Consider the following 17,351-nt stretch of genomic DNA (forward strand, 5'->3'; position numbering starts at 1 on the left):
ACCGCGCGGAAGGCACTGATTAGGTGTGTCTGTCAACAAAAATAAGCTCTCACACCAGGTAAGTGCTGATAAGGCTCCGGATTCCCGATCACAATATGCGGCCGGCGAACACAATACGCGGCGGATTTCGTATGGAATTGGATGTTGCCGGTCCGTTCCGCGAGAAATGATTCCATTATGCGGCCGATTCTATTAACCACGTTTCTAATAAGCGGCGCCCACTGTAGCACTGAATATATTGGCATGTAGGGTGTAGCCAAGTGCTAGAGATAATATTACAATTTTATGAAAAAAAACACTTACATAAACTTTGATCGAGGTTTTTCGAAGGGCGAGCGCTTCATCGTCAGGGTCACAAAGTATATGTCTCAGGCAAATAGTAAAATCAGGCATTTTGTCAAATGCCTAGGCAAATAATCAAATAAATTAACTTAGATTGAAAGGAGGGGTATCGTTAAGGGCCTTTTTTGGGCCCACCCTGAAATTCCTCAACTCCGCGATTTTTTGGTCAATGAAGGTCTAGATTTTACGGAATGCATAATGGTTTGGTCATTTTCGATCTATCTCGGGGTCTACCACTGGCATGATCCGAAAAAAATGGCGCAAAACCACCTAAACGCGAATTGTTCTCGATTTTCCCGAATAACATGTGGCAACGCTGAGCCACAGCGGGAGATAAATACATAGATAGATAAAAAATGCATAAAATCCCTACTAATGTGGCCACTGCGTGTGAAAAATAAAGGTTTCTGAACTTGCGGAATGTTCTTGACGAGGAACAGCCTCCGAATTCTGAAATACTAGGTTTTCCGTGAATTCAGGCAATAAAGTATGGCAACACCGGCTTTTAGGGGGGCCTTTGAATCGGAAAAAGTTTTTTAAGGAAGGTTTTGACCACCCACGTCCATTTATTGTCAAAAAAATTAAAATCTGGCGTAAGATGAGTCGCTTTTTTAAGCCATTTTAAATAACGATGAAAAACAGGAAAATTCTAAAAAAATTTTTTTAACAATGAGAGCAAAGTTTGACATCAACGAAAATCCGGGAAAACGGGTAATTGTCAGGGCAAATTTGTTAAATCGCCTGCATTTGCGGTCTCGAATGGGTTTGAGGTTTTGAACAAAAAATGTTGCCTGAAAACTCTTTTCAATTGTGCCTTCTTAACCATCCGTTACATCTTCATTTGTCAGGGATATCAATGAATCGATTTTCATTTTCTGAGTCTGTGGCAACCCTGTAGCCTAGGCCGAAGAACGTTCTGCACCTTTGAATGGAGATGTTGCATGGGTGAGGAATTTGCGAGTTGACTGTCGATACTGACGTAAAAGTTCGCGAGAAACACGATGGTGCCACTGGTTTTCTCTGAAATCAACTCCCAAGCTCAAAAAAAGCTCTCAAGTCGAGGCCAAAATGGAGGGGATATCCCACGCTATCCTGAGAGTCCATCTCTACATCGAGACAAACTCTCCATCTCCATGCAAAGATAGGGAGCAAATACATTGACAGGGCTGCCACTTTATTTGGGGACTCCAAAACTGAAAACACGGCAACCCTGTCAATGCATTTGCTCCCTATCTTTGCACGGAGATTTTGTTTTGATGTAGATGTGGACTCTCAGGATAGCGTGGGATATCCCCGGCCATTTTGGCCTCAACTTGAGAACTTATTTTGAGCTTGGGAGTTGATTTCAGAGAAAACCATTGGAACCTTCGTGTTTCTCGCGAACTTTTACGTAAGAATCAACAGTCAAATCGCAAATTCCTCACACATGCAACATCTCCATTGGAGTTCGTATTTTTTTTTTTTTTTTTTTTTTTTTTTTTTTTTTTTTTTTTTTTTTTTTTTTTTTTTTTTTTTTTTACCGAAGATCTACTAAATATGATCATTTTTGAATTTAATTTTTTAATCCCAACGCGGGGAAAATAAGATAGGGTGGTGCTACTCATGCTAGTACCTCAGTCAACATAGGCAGCGCATTCAATGACGTTGTCGCACTCCATGGACACGCGTGTGGTATATGAAGAAATGGAAGGCGCTCATGAAAGAGTGCAAAGAGCAGCGTGTGGCGTGCCGGTACGGAAACGTGACAAGATGATATTTTGCGGTGAAAATTAAGGACAAAGGACAGGAAACTATATTTTTGCACCATTTTTAAATATCGGGATATCGTATCCCTCCGCAACACCGAGTCGTGACAGCAGCGTAGCCCTGCCTCATGGGCTAGAAAGACCGAAGCGCCTTCAATTGTTAGCATGCAACACGGATGTCCATAGAGCACGAATAGTTGCTTCAAGGCCTTATTACCGATCCCATTGTCCTCTGCTCAGCACGTCACCTTCCGATCAAAGTATCACAAGCGCCATTTCATTTCAAAATTTCCGCCGCCATTTTATTTTCTTACGGAGAAATTGTTCAACGACGCTGGCCAAAAATTTCACCGAATTTTCTTAGTACCGGTAAAATGCAGTGAAATCTCAAACAGATTAAACCAAGAATTTTTCCGTAAAAAAATAAAATGGCGGCGGAAATTTCGAAAGTCGCATGGCGCTTGCGATACTTAAGCCGGAAGGTGACGAGGTATCAATACTAAAGTGTGAGGAAAGCGTGACGAATCTTGAATGGAATGTGACTGATTACTCGAAATTATCTCTCGGTATTTTGCGTTTTGCGTAGTCGACTTATTTTACCTTTCTCACAACTCCGACTTTTCTTGACTTTGTTCCAGATAGTCGATGAATGAGAAACCGTCAAAGCGCACTACCGCAGTCTCCGAGCTTTCCGCTGAAATCATCTAGCTAATCAAGTGTCAATTAGAAGGTGTATTGTAAACGCCACCTAGAGTTAGGAGGAGCTGAAAAAATTTTGTCTAAGTTTCTGCTCATGCTCGCACCTTAGACGTCATTGACTTGTGTCCTTCTCTCTGGAAGTTTGTTTCGTTACATCTAAGCTTTTGAAAAAGTGAAATGCTCGATTTGATTTCCCCGACCACCGAAGCAACAGAGTTATTCCTCTCTTTTTGGTAAGGAAACATCGCCCCGTCTCTAGTAAATCTGCTATCCTCCCATTGCTTTAATTCATTCACATCAAATACAAACATCGCCAGTATTAAAATTCATCGTTTTACCGTCTGTACCTACTTCAATTGAGTAATTCTTTCTTCCAAAATTAATCTGGAAATCCCTACATTTACGCTGCATCAACTTTAGCTTCCCCCGACTCCACAATCGAGCTATGCCTGCCAAAAGCATCTACCACTCACCTTTGGGTCCGATCCTACTGGAGGCAGACGACAAGGGCCTGACGCGGCTGGTTTTCCAGCAATCTTCGAAGAGGAGCGGGCACAACGGGAAACGTGAAGACGGAGAACCGAAGCGCGAAGAGAACAAGTTCTTGGTGGAGGCAAAGCGAGAAGAGGAGAAGCTCCTGATGGAAGCAAAGGGCGAAGAGGAGAAGTTCCGGATGGAAGCAAAGCGCGAAGAGGAGAAGTTCCGGATGGAAGCAAAGCGCGAAGAGGAGAAGTTCCGGATGGAAGCAAAGCGCGAAGAGGAGAAGTTCCGGATGGAAGCAAAGCGCGAAGAGGAGACGTTCCGGATGGAAGCAAAGCGCGAAGAGGAGAAGTTCCGGATGGAAGCAAAGCGCGAAGAGGAGAAGTTCCGGATGGAAGCAAAGCGCGAAGAGGAGAAGTTCCGGATGGAAGCAAAGCGCGAAGAGGAGAAGTTCCGGATGGAAGCAAAGCGCGAAGAGGAGAAGTTCCGGATGGAAGCAAAGCGCGAAGAGGAGAAGTTCCGGATGGAAGCAAAGCGCGAAGAGGAGAAGTTCCGGATGGAAGCAAAGCGCGAAGAGGAGAAGTTCCTGACGGAAGCAAAGCGGGAGCTGAGCGAGTACTTCGCGGGAGAGCGGCGCGTGTTCGAAGTGCCGCTGCACGTGGCTCGAGGCACCGAGTTCCAACGGCGGGTCTGGAGGGCCCTGCGGACGATGCCGTACGGGCGGACGTGCTCGTACCAGGAGCTGGCCGAGCGGGTGGAGTCGCCGCGGGCCGTGCGGGCGGTGGCCCAGGCGAACAAGGCCAACCCCATCGCCGTCATCGTGCCCTGCCACCGGGTCATCGGCAAGAGCGGGAAGCTCACCGGGTACATGGGCGCCGCCGCGGAAGGCCTCGCGCTCAAGAAGGCGCTCCTCGAGCTGGAGCACGGAGCCCGGACGTCGGAGAAGTAGGCAGCACTGCGCCCGCCCCCGGGAGAACCAGTCCACTTTCGGTGAAAACTTGGAGCGATAGAGTCCCTTTATACTGAGAGTCAAGACAATGTGAATCCATTTCTGATTGGTTAACCGGATTTTAGGCCTTCACAGTGTCACAAACGGGAATAAAGATTACATTTTCACCAATTGCAAAGATTATAATCTGGAATGGACCGAGGAAATTCGGGTTCGACAAGGAACAAACGGAATGAGAGAAGGAACGGAGAGAGGAATTTAAGAATGAGCCGATCAAAGATTACGAAAAACGTTCAATTTGTGTAATCTTTATTCCCGTTGGTGACATCCACGAGCCGAATTGTCTTGACTCTCAGTATAAAGGGACTCTATTTATACTGAGAGTCAAGACAACACCCCTCATGGAGTCACAAACGGGAATAAAGATTACACAAATTGAACGTTTTTCGTAATCTTTGATCGGCTCATTCTTAAATTCCTTTCTCCGTTCCTTCTCTCATTCCGTTTGTTCCTTGTCGAACCCGAAATTCCTCGGTCCATTCCAGATTATAATCTTTGCAATTAGTGAAAATGTAATCTTTATTCCCGTTTGTGACACTGTGAAGGCCTAAAATCCGGTTAACCAATCAGAAATGGATTCGCATTGTCTTGACTCTCAGTAAATAAAGGGACTCTAACTGGCGCAGTCGGAGAAAATCTGGAAGCGAAGCGTTCGATTAGTTAGTTATTGATAGGAGTCTTTGATAATCGACATCGCTGCCGTGCTCAGGAAGAACGCCGTATGAGCCTCCGTGCGATGCCAAATTTCTTTTGATAAAATAGGAATTTTCAGGAAAACTCATGAAAATTTTCCTCCGGATTTTTCAGAAAGTTCTCCTCGCGATGTGATCTAAATTATCAGAAAAGTTCAGATAGAAATATTCATTATTCGTGTAAAAAATTAACATTTGAAGAGGAGAAACTGGCGACCCTCAGATGTTCATACGGCGTTTTTCATTAGCACGGCAGAATGAGTCAGTTGCGCTGGTCACAGAATCGTGTTTGCTGCTCGCAGGGTTGCCACGGTCAGGGAAAGCTGGAAAATGTCAGGGAATTTTCAAAGTTTGGAATTCTGGAACTGTCAGGGAAAATGACAAAAATGTCAGGGAAAAATTTTCAAGTCACTTTTATTTCCTTTCTAGAATGGGTTTGGTGTTTCGAACGACAAAACTTGCCTGAAAATTATTTCAAATCATGCCTTTTTAAGCATCTGGCATTTCCTCAATTGTCAGAGAATTTTACCAAAATGTGACGGAAGTCAGGGAAATGTCAGAGAATTTCATTTTCTAAATTATGTGGTAACCCTGGCTTGGTTCTTGTAGACTTCTTAATAATAATAAGATCTTTCTAAACGGCAACTCTCAACGTTAAATATGAACCGAGATATCACCCGTTGGAAAGTCGAAGTTTTGACGTCATCCACCGCGCTAGTCACACCCTTGGTTTCTTCCACCTTGCTTTCATTCGAGGTTCACGTTGAACAAATAGCGCACGCATTTTTCACGTTGAGTATAACTAGAGAAATTGTGTGTCTTCCTGACAAATGAAAGCAAGGTTAAAGAATCAAAGGGTGTCACTACGGTGGTGACGTCAAAAACATGACTTTCCAAATGGGCGATATCTCGGTTAATATTGAACGCAGAAAGTTGCTGTTTGGATAGATCTTATTAATTTTAGCTGATCCACAAGAATCATACATCAAAACACGATTCTGTGACCAGCGCAAGTGACCCATTCATCATGACATTAATAATTGGACCGCGTCATGCAGAAAGGAACCAAGCCACATCATTAACCAGCCAAATTTAAACTGGCAATTTAACGTTTTACATGAAAACGATTGTGCGGATTTTTGTGTGAATTTCAGTGAGTTTTCTGCATCGTACGAAGCGAATTGTTTAAAATTTTCAACGGATTCCGCCTACACGTTCTCCTTTAAAAAATGAAATTGCCAGTTAAATTTGGCAATAGCATGTGTGGCTTGGTTCTTTTCTGCTGAATGCGGTTCAATTAAATCGGGGCGAAATTAAGGAGGCTTTCATCCTCGCACACTTTTGCGAGCATCATCATCCTCGCACACACCTATACTTCGCCACGCATTTGCATGTGCATGAAATTGCAACACTGTAAAAAAGTATGAAGGGGATGATATGTGTCACACACCAGTCGTCATTTTTCAAATCAAGCCATCGTCATTTTCTTTGTCAATGTTATCAGGGTCGGTTGTTTTTTTGAAGCTGAGCATATATGTTTTTCTTCCCCTGTCTCTCGCAAGAATTGCAAAGATGGTATTTACTTGTAGGTGTTGTAAGCTTGCGTCACGCAGGTGATATTTTCTTCCAGTACAGCCTGATGTTTTACCTTTTCTTAGAATAGTCTCCCTTTAAAACGGTCTGATTTTGAGAGAAACCATACTCGAATCATCTGAAATGGTTTTCAAGTTTAATACTCATTAGAGTTCGAATTTTTGAATCTAATGATTATTTTTGGAACTTTTTGGCCAATGAGAGTGAACCCAGCATTAATCTGTCATCCTCTTACTTACAGATCGGGCCACATTTTTAGATGTTTTTCTTTTCTTGTCTAATACATTAAGGTGATTCGACGATTGCCATTTTTTGTGTCAGAGCGACGTGCGATATATCGCATCAATTCGTTCCATAATTTCAGCCACTCGTCATTTTTTTCGAATTCTGAGATCGCACCCCTGTTGTCATGAGACTAAAGGATTCATGTACCAAATTTGACAAAGAAACTCAACGTAGGCAGGGTATTTTAGAGGAATAATATCACATTCGATACTGATATCGAATCTGCACTCGAATGCGATATTTTTCCTCTAAAAAAACCCTCCTTTATTACGTTGTATTTATTTGTCAAATTTGGTACATGAATTCTAAAGTCTCATGACAACAGAAGTGCGATCTCAAAATTCGAAAAACATGACAAGCAGCTGAAATTATGGAACAAGTTGATGCGATATATCGCACGTCGCTCAGACACAAAAAATGTAATGGCAACCGTCGAATCACCAGAATGAGAATACTTTAAAGAAGGTATATTTTCTGAGTGACAACCCGTGCCTTTCTTGAGAACGCCAAGTGTAAATGAACGTATTTGTGCTGAAAGAAACAATGTGCATAAGGTTTACGTGTTACTGTAACATAGTTCCTTTTAGCGTAATATACGTCCAAATGGTTGTCTGACACAGTGGCGTGGCGTGCTTTGCGATCCATCGATATTTCCCCATTTGAAGCTGTGGTAAATAATCGATTATTAAGGTGTTCCCCTGTTTATCGATACTTTTCCATAGGATTAAGTGGCCGATCAATGGACCACTAGACAGGGTACGAATTTTAGCATTCTAATACATGTTTCTTGACCAAAATTTCACGTAAAACACGATATGCACAACGAAAATTACCGAAATCAACTCCTTCCGAAGATTTTTAATGATTCTTGGTGCGTGAATTGGAACCACCCGCTCATGAAAACTCAATACTCTACGTGATTCACATCGCGCGCTAAACGCTATCATGAACGTCTCTGTGATAAAAAAAAATCTGGCAACCTCAATCTTGACACTTTGGCTCAGCTATAGCACATTACGTATAGTTTGAAAAACAAATGGTGGGAAATGAACATTGCTCGATTGAGAAGCTCGCTGAGACCGTTGTAGTGGGCGATTTGACTCACGTAGAGCTTTGAGTTTCTTGTGAGCGGGCAGTTCAAATTCCTCGTAACCAATGTGAAATAAAAATGTTAATATCTCCGTTAGGAGTTAGTTTCAGTAATTTTCGTTGCGCGAATCGTGTTCTACGTGAAATTCTGATAAGAAACATGCATCAGATTGCTTAAATTCGTACCTTGTCTAATGGTCCATTGATATATTGTAAAGCACGCCACGCCACTGGTCCAACAGTTGGAAGGTTGGCTGACGGCAGTTCTGCGTAGTGTCGCGCAGCTGTTTTTCTTTAGGGCTCTCTCCCTCGCTTCGCGTGAACCAATGAAAAAAAACAACTAATTTTTCCACGATTCAATTCCAGCTCTGAGACAAAAAGTTAGATGAAAAACCACTCTAGTTTTTGTCCTGTCCTTTCACTTCCTTCTAATGCGTTTGCTCTATGCTCTATCGCTGTGAATCTCTTTCAGTCTAACGAGCTCTAGGTATTGTATGATCACTTGGAGTGCATTTTGCAAAAAGGAACCACTAGCATTGCAATGATGCTAAGATTGTGCAACTTCATCATTTGAAATAAAATTACTAAAATCGTGAACAGTATGAAATTTACATGGTATTTTTGGTCTTAAATTTACAGTTTTTAGCGAGTGGAATGGAAACTATTAATGGATAATTATGTTGTTCCTTTCTAAGACAAAAGAGTTACACAATCGTAGCAACATTGCAATGCCCCTGGTTCCTTTTTGCAAAATGCAACCCACTTTGTAAAGATAACATCGAAAAGAGTTTGTATGTTTTTCTTTCGGTTCATCATAACTTTGTTACCTTCCCGTAATCCACTCAGGTATGCTTCGCCCGTATTTGACGGAGACGTTGATTTCTACGGAATCTTACTTTTTAAATGTACATAGTCCGAGTTTAAAAATTGATTTAGTGACTGTCGTAAGTTTGCGTTTACATCACGTTAATCAATTAATTTCCATAGCTGTGTAAATAATCCTGTACATATTTGTAATTTTTACTGCTATTGTTGAAATAAACGCTGTAAGTATCCTAATGATGCTTTTTCTCTCATTTTTTTCTTTTTTTACCAAAGAAAAAAATAATGAGGTGGGAACGGGGGAGAAATCGCGAAGCTCGGAAGTGCGCAAGCGTCGGTTCTTTGATATATCGATTGACCTGCCATTTAAACCTGTGAAAAGGATCGATAGGCAGGGTGTTCGTAACAAACACCTTAACAATCGATTCTTTACCAACTTTAAATGGGAAAATATCGATAATAATCGATCATTCACGCCTCGCCACCAATACGAGTCAGATGGTTTTTTTTTTTTTTTTTTTATACTCTCTAGGGTATAATGTAACTCTCATCGGTATGTCTATGGTTCTAGACTTCCCCTCTTATTGAGGTAAAAAAAAAAATAAAAAAAAATAAAAATTGCGTCAAAGAAGCTTTTTTCACAATTTGAAGAGTGTAAATTGAAAATTTAGTAAGCGCCATGAGGTGTTGCGATGATTTTGCAACTATTTCTAGCCTCTAATGGGAATTGGGTGGCCTGGGAAAAAAACTTTTCTTCATAAAAATAGGACCAAAACTAAGAAAACAATTTCTACGGCAAAAAACCGCCTTTGCAATAGGCTTTATAATAGCCAGTTTCAATGGGATGAAAAAATAAAAACGGGTGAAACAAGGTTAAAAATATTTAAACGCTCAAAAGGCACTAAAAGGTTTCTAGTCGTTATCACGTGACCGTAGAGTCATTGCGTGTGGAGTGGAGAAGTGATCGCGTGATAACAACTGGGACAGTGGCGTGGTCTGAATTGCGATATATCGATTGTTATGTCATTTAAACCTATGGAAAAAGATCGATTATCAGGGTGTTCGCAGCGAACACCTTAGTAATCGATTCTTTACCATAGCTTCAAATGGCGAGATATCGATAATCGATTATTCACGCCACGCCACTGAACTGGGATCAGGTTGCCACTCAATATTTTATTATTTTCTTTATTAATTTACACTGATTTTTTTTCCAGCTGATAATGCACCTGTCATTGCTTGAAACGTTCGAAATTAATTACATACGTGCCTGGCAAATCAGCCATTTTAATTTGTGTAGCCTTGTTTTCCTCATTTTGTACTTCTTCACCCTACTGTATTCGTATTTTGGGGCCCAGTCCAAACGTTCTAGAGACTCTGCAGCATCAATTGTCTATCTTAACTCGAAAGTTACTCGCAGAAATCCTTCTTATTTTGGTACTATAAATGCGGTGATTCGAAAAGTGTGAAGCAATCTATGTACCGCCGTGGCCTTGATTTGGTTAATTTATAGAGACACCAACCACTGAGCTCAATACGTTTCATTATTTTAATTATTTTGAGCTAGGTCCAGCACTAATGCCTGGGTTCTCATAACGACACAGATACTTACACATTCTTTGCTCCTGTGGTTAGTGCAGCAAGATACCGAAGCTTTTAGAAAAACAGGCAGAAAACCCAACCCCTTTTGTTCCCAACTGCTCTGTGGGCAAACTTCACTGAGCTGTAATTGGACGTACTTCTGCCAAACGGAACTACGTGCATTACGACATGAGCCTTGTTATGCATATGTCCTTATGGATGCTCAGGGCTCATCGACGGTGTAAGGCGGCAATCACATAACTCGTTTGCGGTGTCTGGAAATCTCCGCCTCTATGTTATTTTTTTAAAGGAGAACAAATTGACATCATTCCTTGAAGTTTTTGCAGAATTTTCGTCGTACAGAAAAGAAAAATCACGGAAGTTTTAAAGAATTGCCGTTGAGTAGTTTTCCGTTTAAAAAATGAAGTATGACAGGAAGTCTGCGACGTCGCTAACCGAGTTATGTGATTGCCGACTTACACCGTCGAAGTGTCAAATTTTCGATCTCAAGTTTCCTTTAAAATTCGTCTCAACTCTTTTAGATGTAATCACTGAAACAGTCATGTGTTGTAAAACGCTGAATCCGCGAGTTTAAATATTAGCGCCTAACACAGAGCGGAGTGGCGCGGCGTGCTGCCGCCGCGAAGCACGCACTGGCGCCTACAAACCTAAGTGGATACTCCACGCATTGCGCAATGCTTGAAGTATTCCCTTAGGTTTGTAGGCGCCAATGCGTGGCCAGCCGGCCACGGCAACTCAAGCAACTATTTCACAACAGATGTGTTGCACAGTATCACAAAAAATTGAAGGCGATCCAACATATTAAGAATGACAGTCATCCTTTAAGAGTGCAGAGCTTTCCTCGCAAAATAAATAAAGATACCACAGCACCAAAGGAGAGTCGTAGTCCAACACTGAAAAAAAAATCTCGGTGTATTTACTAAGAAAATGGTAAAATTACCAAGAATTCAGGGTTCTATTTGATCCCAGTTTTTTCTTGGTAAAATTACCATTTATGGAATTGGTAATTTTACCGAGAAATCTTGGTAAAATTATTGACTTTCTCGGTAATTTTACTGGACCCCGGGAAAAACGCCAATATTTTTTATCGACTGTGGTAGAATTACCGAGATAAAATGGCAAAGTTACCGGGAATTGATTACCAATAAAAGTGGTATTCTTACCTGAAAAAAACAGTAAAAATACCGGTTTTTAGGTAAGCTTACCAGTCTGTCTTGGTAAAATTACCAATAATTGGTAAAAAAAGTGAGCTGGTAAAGGTACCAACGGACCTTGGTAAAAACGTCGAGAATTTGTTTTCAGTGAAAAACAAGTAAAGAGCATAATTCTGCTTAACCATTGGTTTCGGTCGATTCAACCAAACATCTGGTTACGTGATTGCCAACTTACAGCGTCGTCATGTCTTGAAGCATATAGTTCTGTTTGGCAGAAATGCGCCCAATTTCAAACGGCTGCTGATCGATTTCTATCAGTAGATTAGTTGATCCGGAGGAGGATCTCTCGTGTGTAGATCTTGGAGACCACTTCAGGACGTCAGATGCAGTTTCTTGATCTCAATGACTCACTCAACAGCATTAAATACACTGGGAAAAAAAAAACATATTGGATCTAGAGTAACTCTTGAAAACATTGACAAGAAAAAGGACTCTTGATTCAATCAGATTTAAGCTTGAATCAAAAGGAAATCCGCTCAAATTAAGAGGCTTGGTTCTTGATTTAAGCTTAAATCTGATTGAATCAAGAGTCCTTTTTCTTGTCGATGTTTTTAAGAGTCTGGACTCTAGATCCAATGTGTTTTTTTCCAGTGTAGAGGGAACCCTAGAAGAACGATATAAACAGGGAGGTGGGGGGCTATGCTATCTGAATGGTTCGATGTTTCCGTTTTACTACATTAATGAAGTGAAAAAGTTCAATTTTTGGGGAAGATCAATTCTAAACACAGTTAGAAAAAGTAACCCAAATTTGGTGTTCATGGAAGCAAGTAACAAGCTGTCGGTTAAGTTTTCAGTGTTAGATTTCGCTGTGTCAAATCAACCAAATATTTGGGATGAAGGGACGAATCCCCAAGTAGCATTTCTCAACGGAAAAATCGCTATATATTGCGATTTTATCGGCGATAAAATCGCCAGGATCATCAACATAAGCGATTATCCTCGATCTTATCGCGCGGTAAAATCGCCCTTTTATCGCCCGACAATTTATCGCGATATTTTCGAAATATAAATCACGATACATGGCGATTCAATCTCGATTTTATCGACAAAAATTGATCACAATTTTATCGAACCAAAAATTGCGATGTGTAGCGATTTAATCGCCATATATAGCAATTTTTAATGCGATAATATCTCGATTTATTGCCATCTATATAATCGCGATAATTAACCGATAAAATCGCTATTTATCGTGATCACTGCCACTTGGGGATGAAAATCTACGACCTCGTTACAACTTACGCGGCAGCCACCACACAGTGAATTGAGTCAATTCGAGAGGTCGGACAAAATTTGGAAACTTTAAAAGCTTATAGCTCCGTTACATCAAAACTTTGGGATTTTAAAAATGGTTCCATTGGCTTTCTCATGAAATCTTCTTGCAGACGCACTCCTCGAAATTTAAAATGTGACGAAATAAACATCAAAATTTGCAGTTTTTGTCAAAAATTCCATTTCCGACCTCTATGATTGACTCGATCCACTGTGCGCCAGCATTAAACCTTATGGACTGATTATTGAAATTGACAGACGAAGCGATAGACAAAGGAGACATAGGCAGCATGGAGCGATCCCATTGGTTGCAACTGGTGGTTCTCACAGACTGAGAGGGAAAATGATGGACTAACTGTCGGGTCACTCGTGGGTTGCCGTTAATCAGTCTATAACTTACCTCCTTTGTCCATTGCAACCACCCGCTTACACCAATAAGATCCCACCATATACCTTTTCCCTTCTTTGTCTATATAGCTTTGTTAATCAATTCCCATTGAGAAACAACTTAATCAGCCAAAAAACACATAATAAAAGAACAACTTAATTTGGGGAAAAGGCTGCAAATAAAGAAAAAGGAATACACAAAACCCGGAACGTTTCAAAATAATAACAATTTCATTTTCAACCGGAAAATAAATTAAAAACAAAAACGAGCCGTCGCTACGCTCTTATTGCGAGACCGAGACTGATTACCAGGTAAACAGACTCGGCACAGTGCAGCAAAATCAAAGCACACAAGACAAAGATTACAAAAAAAATTCCCATTATCGGCCTGCTGGATCGCATCGGTGGTAATCCATTGCAATCCAGTGACAATCCTAGCCACTCGAACATATTTCTACCAAACGGAACTATGTGCGTTAAGACATGAGCCCTGAGACCCATAAGAATATATGCATAACAGGGCTCACGTCATATTGCACATAGTTCCCCTCGGCAGAAATAAGTCCACTCACAAGTCACAATCTCTGAGTATTGGGAGGAAAACCCACGGTTTGGGTCGATTTAAAATTGTGTTGAGCAACCACGTCCTTTGGGTTAATCCGTCACAAAAAAAAGTAACGCAAAGGAACACCCAACACGGAAATTTTTAACGGTGCAAGTAATAGAAAAATAAGTTCTTTCCTTCGGAGACTCTACAGTAATTGAAGCGTTTGTTTCAAAAAGTTACCTATTCTGAAAAACACATTTTCTTTCGGAGATAAGAAAATCTACGCAGGAGGTGGAAGAATCAACACAAGAAAAGGTTCTCGGTAAAGGTCTATCATTATGAGACTTTCTTGGCATGAAATTACAGGATTTCCGCCACATCTTTTCACCGTAAAAATTTGATTTTAATTTTCAGGAATAAACGAGATCAAGGCTCCGGAATTTCGTTTAAAACTGGAGGAAATGAAGGCGATGTATCATTGATGTTTATTTCGTAAAAAAAAATTGAACAACAAAGCTTGAAAAAAATTAAGTCTGCCGATTTCTTGTCATTGAAGACAACGGAAAACTCAGAACTTTTTTTCTTTGATCGAGTTGCTGAAATTCTGTCTCCAAGTTTAACAAATGAAGCATAGGTATCATATCGACGGTGTAAGTCGGCGGTCACATAACTCGGTTTGCGACGTCGCAGACTTCCAAACGTAAAACTACTCAACGGTAATTCTTTAAACTGCCGTGATTTTTCTTCTCTGTGCGAGACCAATTCTGCAAAGACTTCAAGGAATGATGTAAACTTGTTCCCCCTTGATTAAATAAAATATAGTCGGAGATTTTTAGACACCGCAAATGAGATACGTGATTGCGGACTTACCTACGCCGCGCCGCGCCGTCGATTTATTAATGTTGTGCTGGCAACTCTTCAAAATAAAAGGCTGTAAGTCATCGTTTTTTTTTGAGGATTTCCGATTGCAATTTCGAAATTTCCTCGTGGGTGTATACCTTGAAAACAAAAATCCGACTCTGCATCTTTCTGAAATGATCGCTTCAATCGTGGCCCCTGACCCTGGCCCAGGCCTTTTGCCCAACACAATGGAGATGTTGCATGTGTGAGGAATTTGCGATTTGACAATTAATTCTTCTGTAAAAGTTCGCGAGAAACACTATTATGCCACTGGTTTTCTCTGAAATCAACTTCCAAGCTCAAAAAAAGCTCTCAAGTTGAAGCCAAAATGGAGGGTAATGTCCCACGCTATCCGCGAAGGGATACGATATCCCGATACTTTAAAATGGGCAAAGAATAAAGTTCCTGTCCTGCAATAGCAGATACATAAGTCGTAATGTAAGGGGAGAGCTGGCATTACTTTTAAGAATTTTCCATGTCCCGAATTCCGAGACTCCTGTGTGACGCCGGGTCACTTTTTCGATACATAATCGATTGTTTGCGATACACGGGTACCCGGCCATCCGATGACAACAACAACAACAACAAAGGAGATAGGAATTACCACGTATTCCACACCGCCATTCTGGATCGAAAATGTATCGAAAAAGCGACCCGAACTCGGCGCACACCGGGCTCGGAATTCGTCGAGCAGAACATGGCGCCAGCTCTCCTATTTACATTACGACTCTATGTACTCTATGAGATAGGGAGCAAATACATTAGCAGTGATGCCGTGTTTTCAGTTTTAGAGTCCCCAAATAAAGTGGCAGCCCTGACAATGTATTTGCTCCCTATCTTTCTATGGAGAGTTTGTCTTGATGTAGAGATGGACTCTCAGGATAGCGTGGGATATCCCCTCCATTTTGGCCTCAATTAGGTAGCTTTTTTTGAGCTTGGGAATTGATTTCAGAGAAAATCAGTTGGACCATCGTGTTTCTCGCGAACTTTTACAGAAGAACCAATAGTCAAATTGCAAATTCCTCACACATGCAACATCTCCATGCACATTGCTATTAAAGTTTCTAGTTTGCACTGTGAATCTCTCGTCAAAATCAGATACCTACTTTTGTTCGTTTTTAGAGCATTTTGGAGAGTCATGTACCGCGCTGAAGCAAAGTTCGTTATATTATTTTAAACAATGATGTAAAATTCTGAAATTGCTTCCACTACTTACAAAATAACACCGAAAATTTTACTTTCTTAAGTGTCCTTCTTGACAAAATTCTATTCAGTGATGATGTTATTCGATGAAAATGAGCTCTCTCCCACTAGCTCGATACTTCTGCGTTTAACTGTACTTGTAAAATTTTATTGATGATAATTTTTTTTTGCTTTTTTGCACATTGTAATTTGATGTACCAACATTTTTCTTTGTTCCAGGATGGACCCTCTTTAGTGCCCTCTTGTCTCATTTTGCCTCAAACTTTCACCTCATACCTCGTGAGTATCCAGTCCAGTAGTCTTCTTTTCTGCATATTGCAGAATTTACTCAGAGGCGGATCCAACAATTTGGCAACATCGGATTTCCTCCATTTAAACCTATGCCAAATAATCGATTCTTGTCAGAGCACCTGGTCCCTCCAAGAATCGATACATCTCCCTCGGTTTGAATGGAGAAAAGACGATGTTGCTAATTTTCTGGATCCGCCAATGAATTTACTTGCTCATATTTACATGATTACATTACTCTATACGCACCTTACAGCCAGGCCCGCCACATCCCATCTCGGGCCCTGGTACCAGTTTTAAGGTCCGGGCGGAGGGGGGGGGGGTCCGAGGGGCATCCCCCGAGAAATTTTAGAATTCCAACGACTAATCGGATGCATTTTGAAGCTTCCATAAAGAATTTTTCCATCAATTTCTGCGGAATAAATATGTTTTTTTTTCTACTTTCAGCACAAAATACTTGCAAATTGTTGCATTCAAAACATCTGGAAATTGTTTATTTTTTTTTTGGGGGGGGGGGGCATATGATACTATTTTCAGTTCTATGAGGGCCAGGCCCCCCTGGATTTCCCCTTCGTTTGTCTATGGCAAGGGAGTTAAGCCATGAGCCATTGAAGTCGAGGATGCCCAGACTGTAGACCCTTAGTATCTGACGCGACGGAAGAAGAAACGCAGTTACTAAAAATATCCCTCTGTACTGAAAATCTTGAAAATAGATAGAAATTTTCCAAGAACTATACTTCTTTGAAAATTGAAGAAGAATTCTACAGTGCCCCAGCGTGTTTCTGAAAATCTATTCACCTTTTGCGAAATTTTTGGGGTAAATTTTTCACTTTTTCTCACGAAACAAGGGTTGCATGTGAATTCGTAGTGGTTTTTCACGGGTAACACGGGCCCCCTCCTTGGCCTGGGCCCCGGTACCAGGGACCCAGTATCCCCCCCCCCCCCTTGTGGCAGGCCTGCTTACAGCTCTGCAAACCAATAACGTGGCGTGCTTTGCAATATATCGATTGATCTGGCATTTAAATCTATAGAAAAGGATCGGTAAATGAGGTGTTCGCGCCGAACACCTTAGTAATCGATTATTTCCCATCCCTGCAAATGGGGAAATATTGAAAATCGATCATTGACGCTTCGCCACTGCTGCGAACATCTAGGTAGTGGATCATCCTTCCATCTCTGCTG

General features: G+C 41.2%; 1 protein-coding gene across 3 annotated transcripts in view; it reads left to right on the forward strand.

Annotated features, from left to right (window-relative positions):
- The window catches only part of LOC109044143 (uncharacterized), a 71,688-nt gene that overhangs the window by 11,051 nt on the left and 43,286 nt on the right, over positions 1 to 17,351 (forward strand). Inside the window, exon 2 of one of the 3 annotated variants that reach the window (XM_072304768.1) lies at positions 16,101 to 16,160. Coding sequence is in view for 2 of the 3 variants with exons in the window: in XM_019061698.2 (XP_018917243.2) it covers positions 3,232 to 4,215 (984 nt within the window). In the remaining variant the exon portion in view is untranslated. Of the gene's footprint in view, positions 1 to 2,725; positions 4,239 to 16,100; positions 16,161 to 17,351 lie in introns of those variants that run through there. The other 2 variants (XM_019061698.2, XM_019061699.2) reach the window with 2 other exon arrangements.

Source organism: Bemisia tabaci, chromosome 9, assembly GCF_918797505.1.
Source record: "Bemisia tabaci chromosome 9, PGI_BMITA_v3".
Lineage (NCBI taxonomy): Eukaryota > Metazoa > Arthropoda > Insecta > Hemiptera > Aleyrodidae > Bemisia > Bemisia tabaci.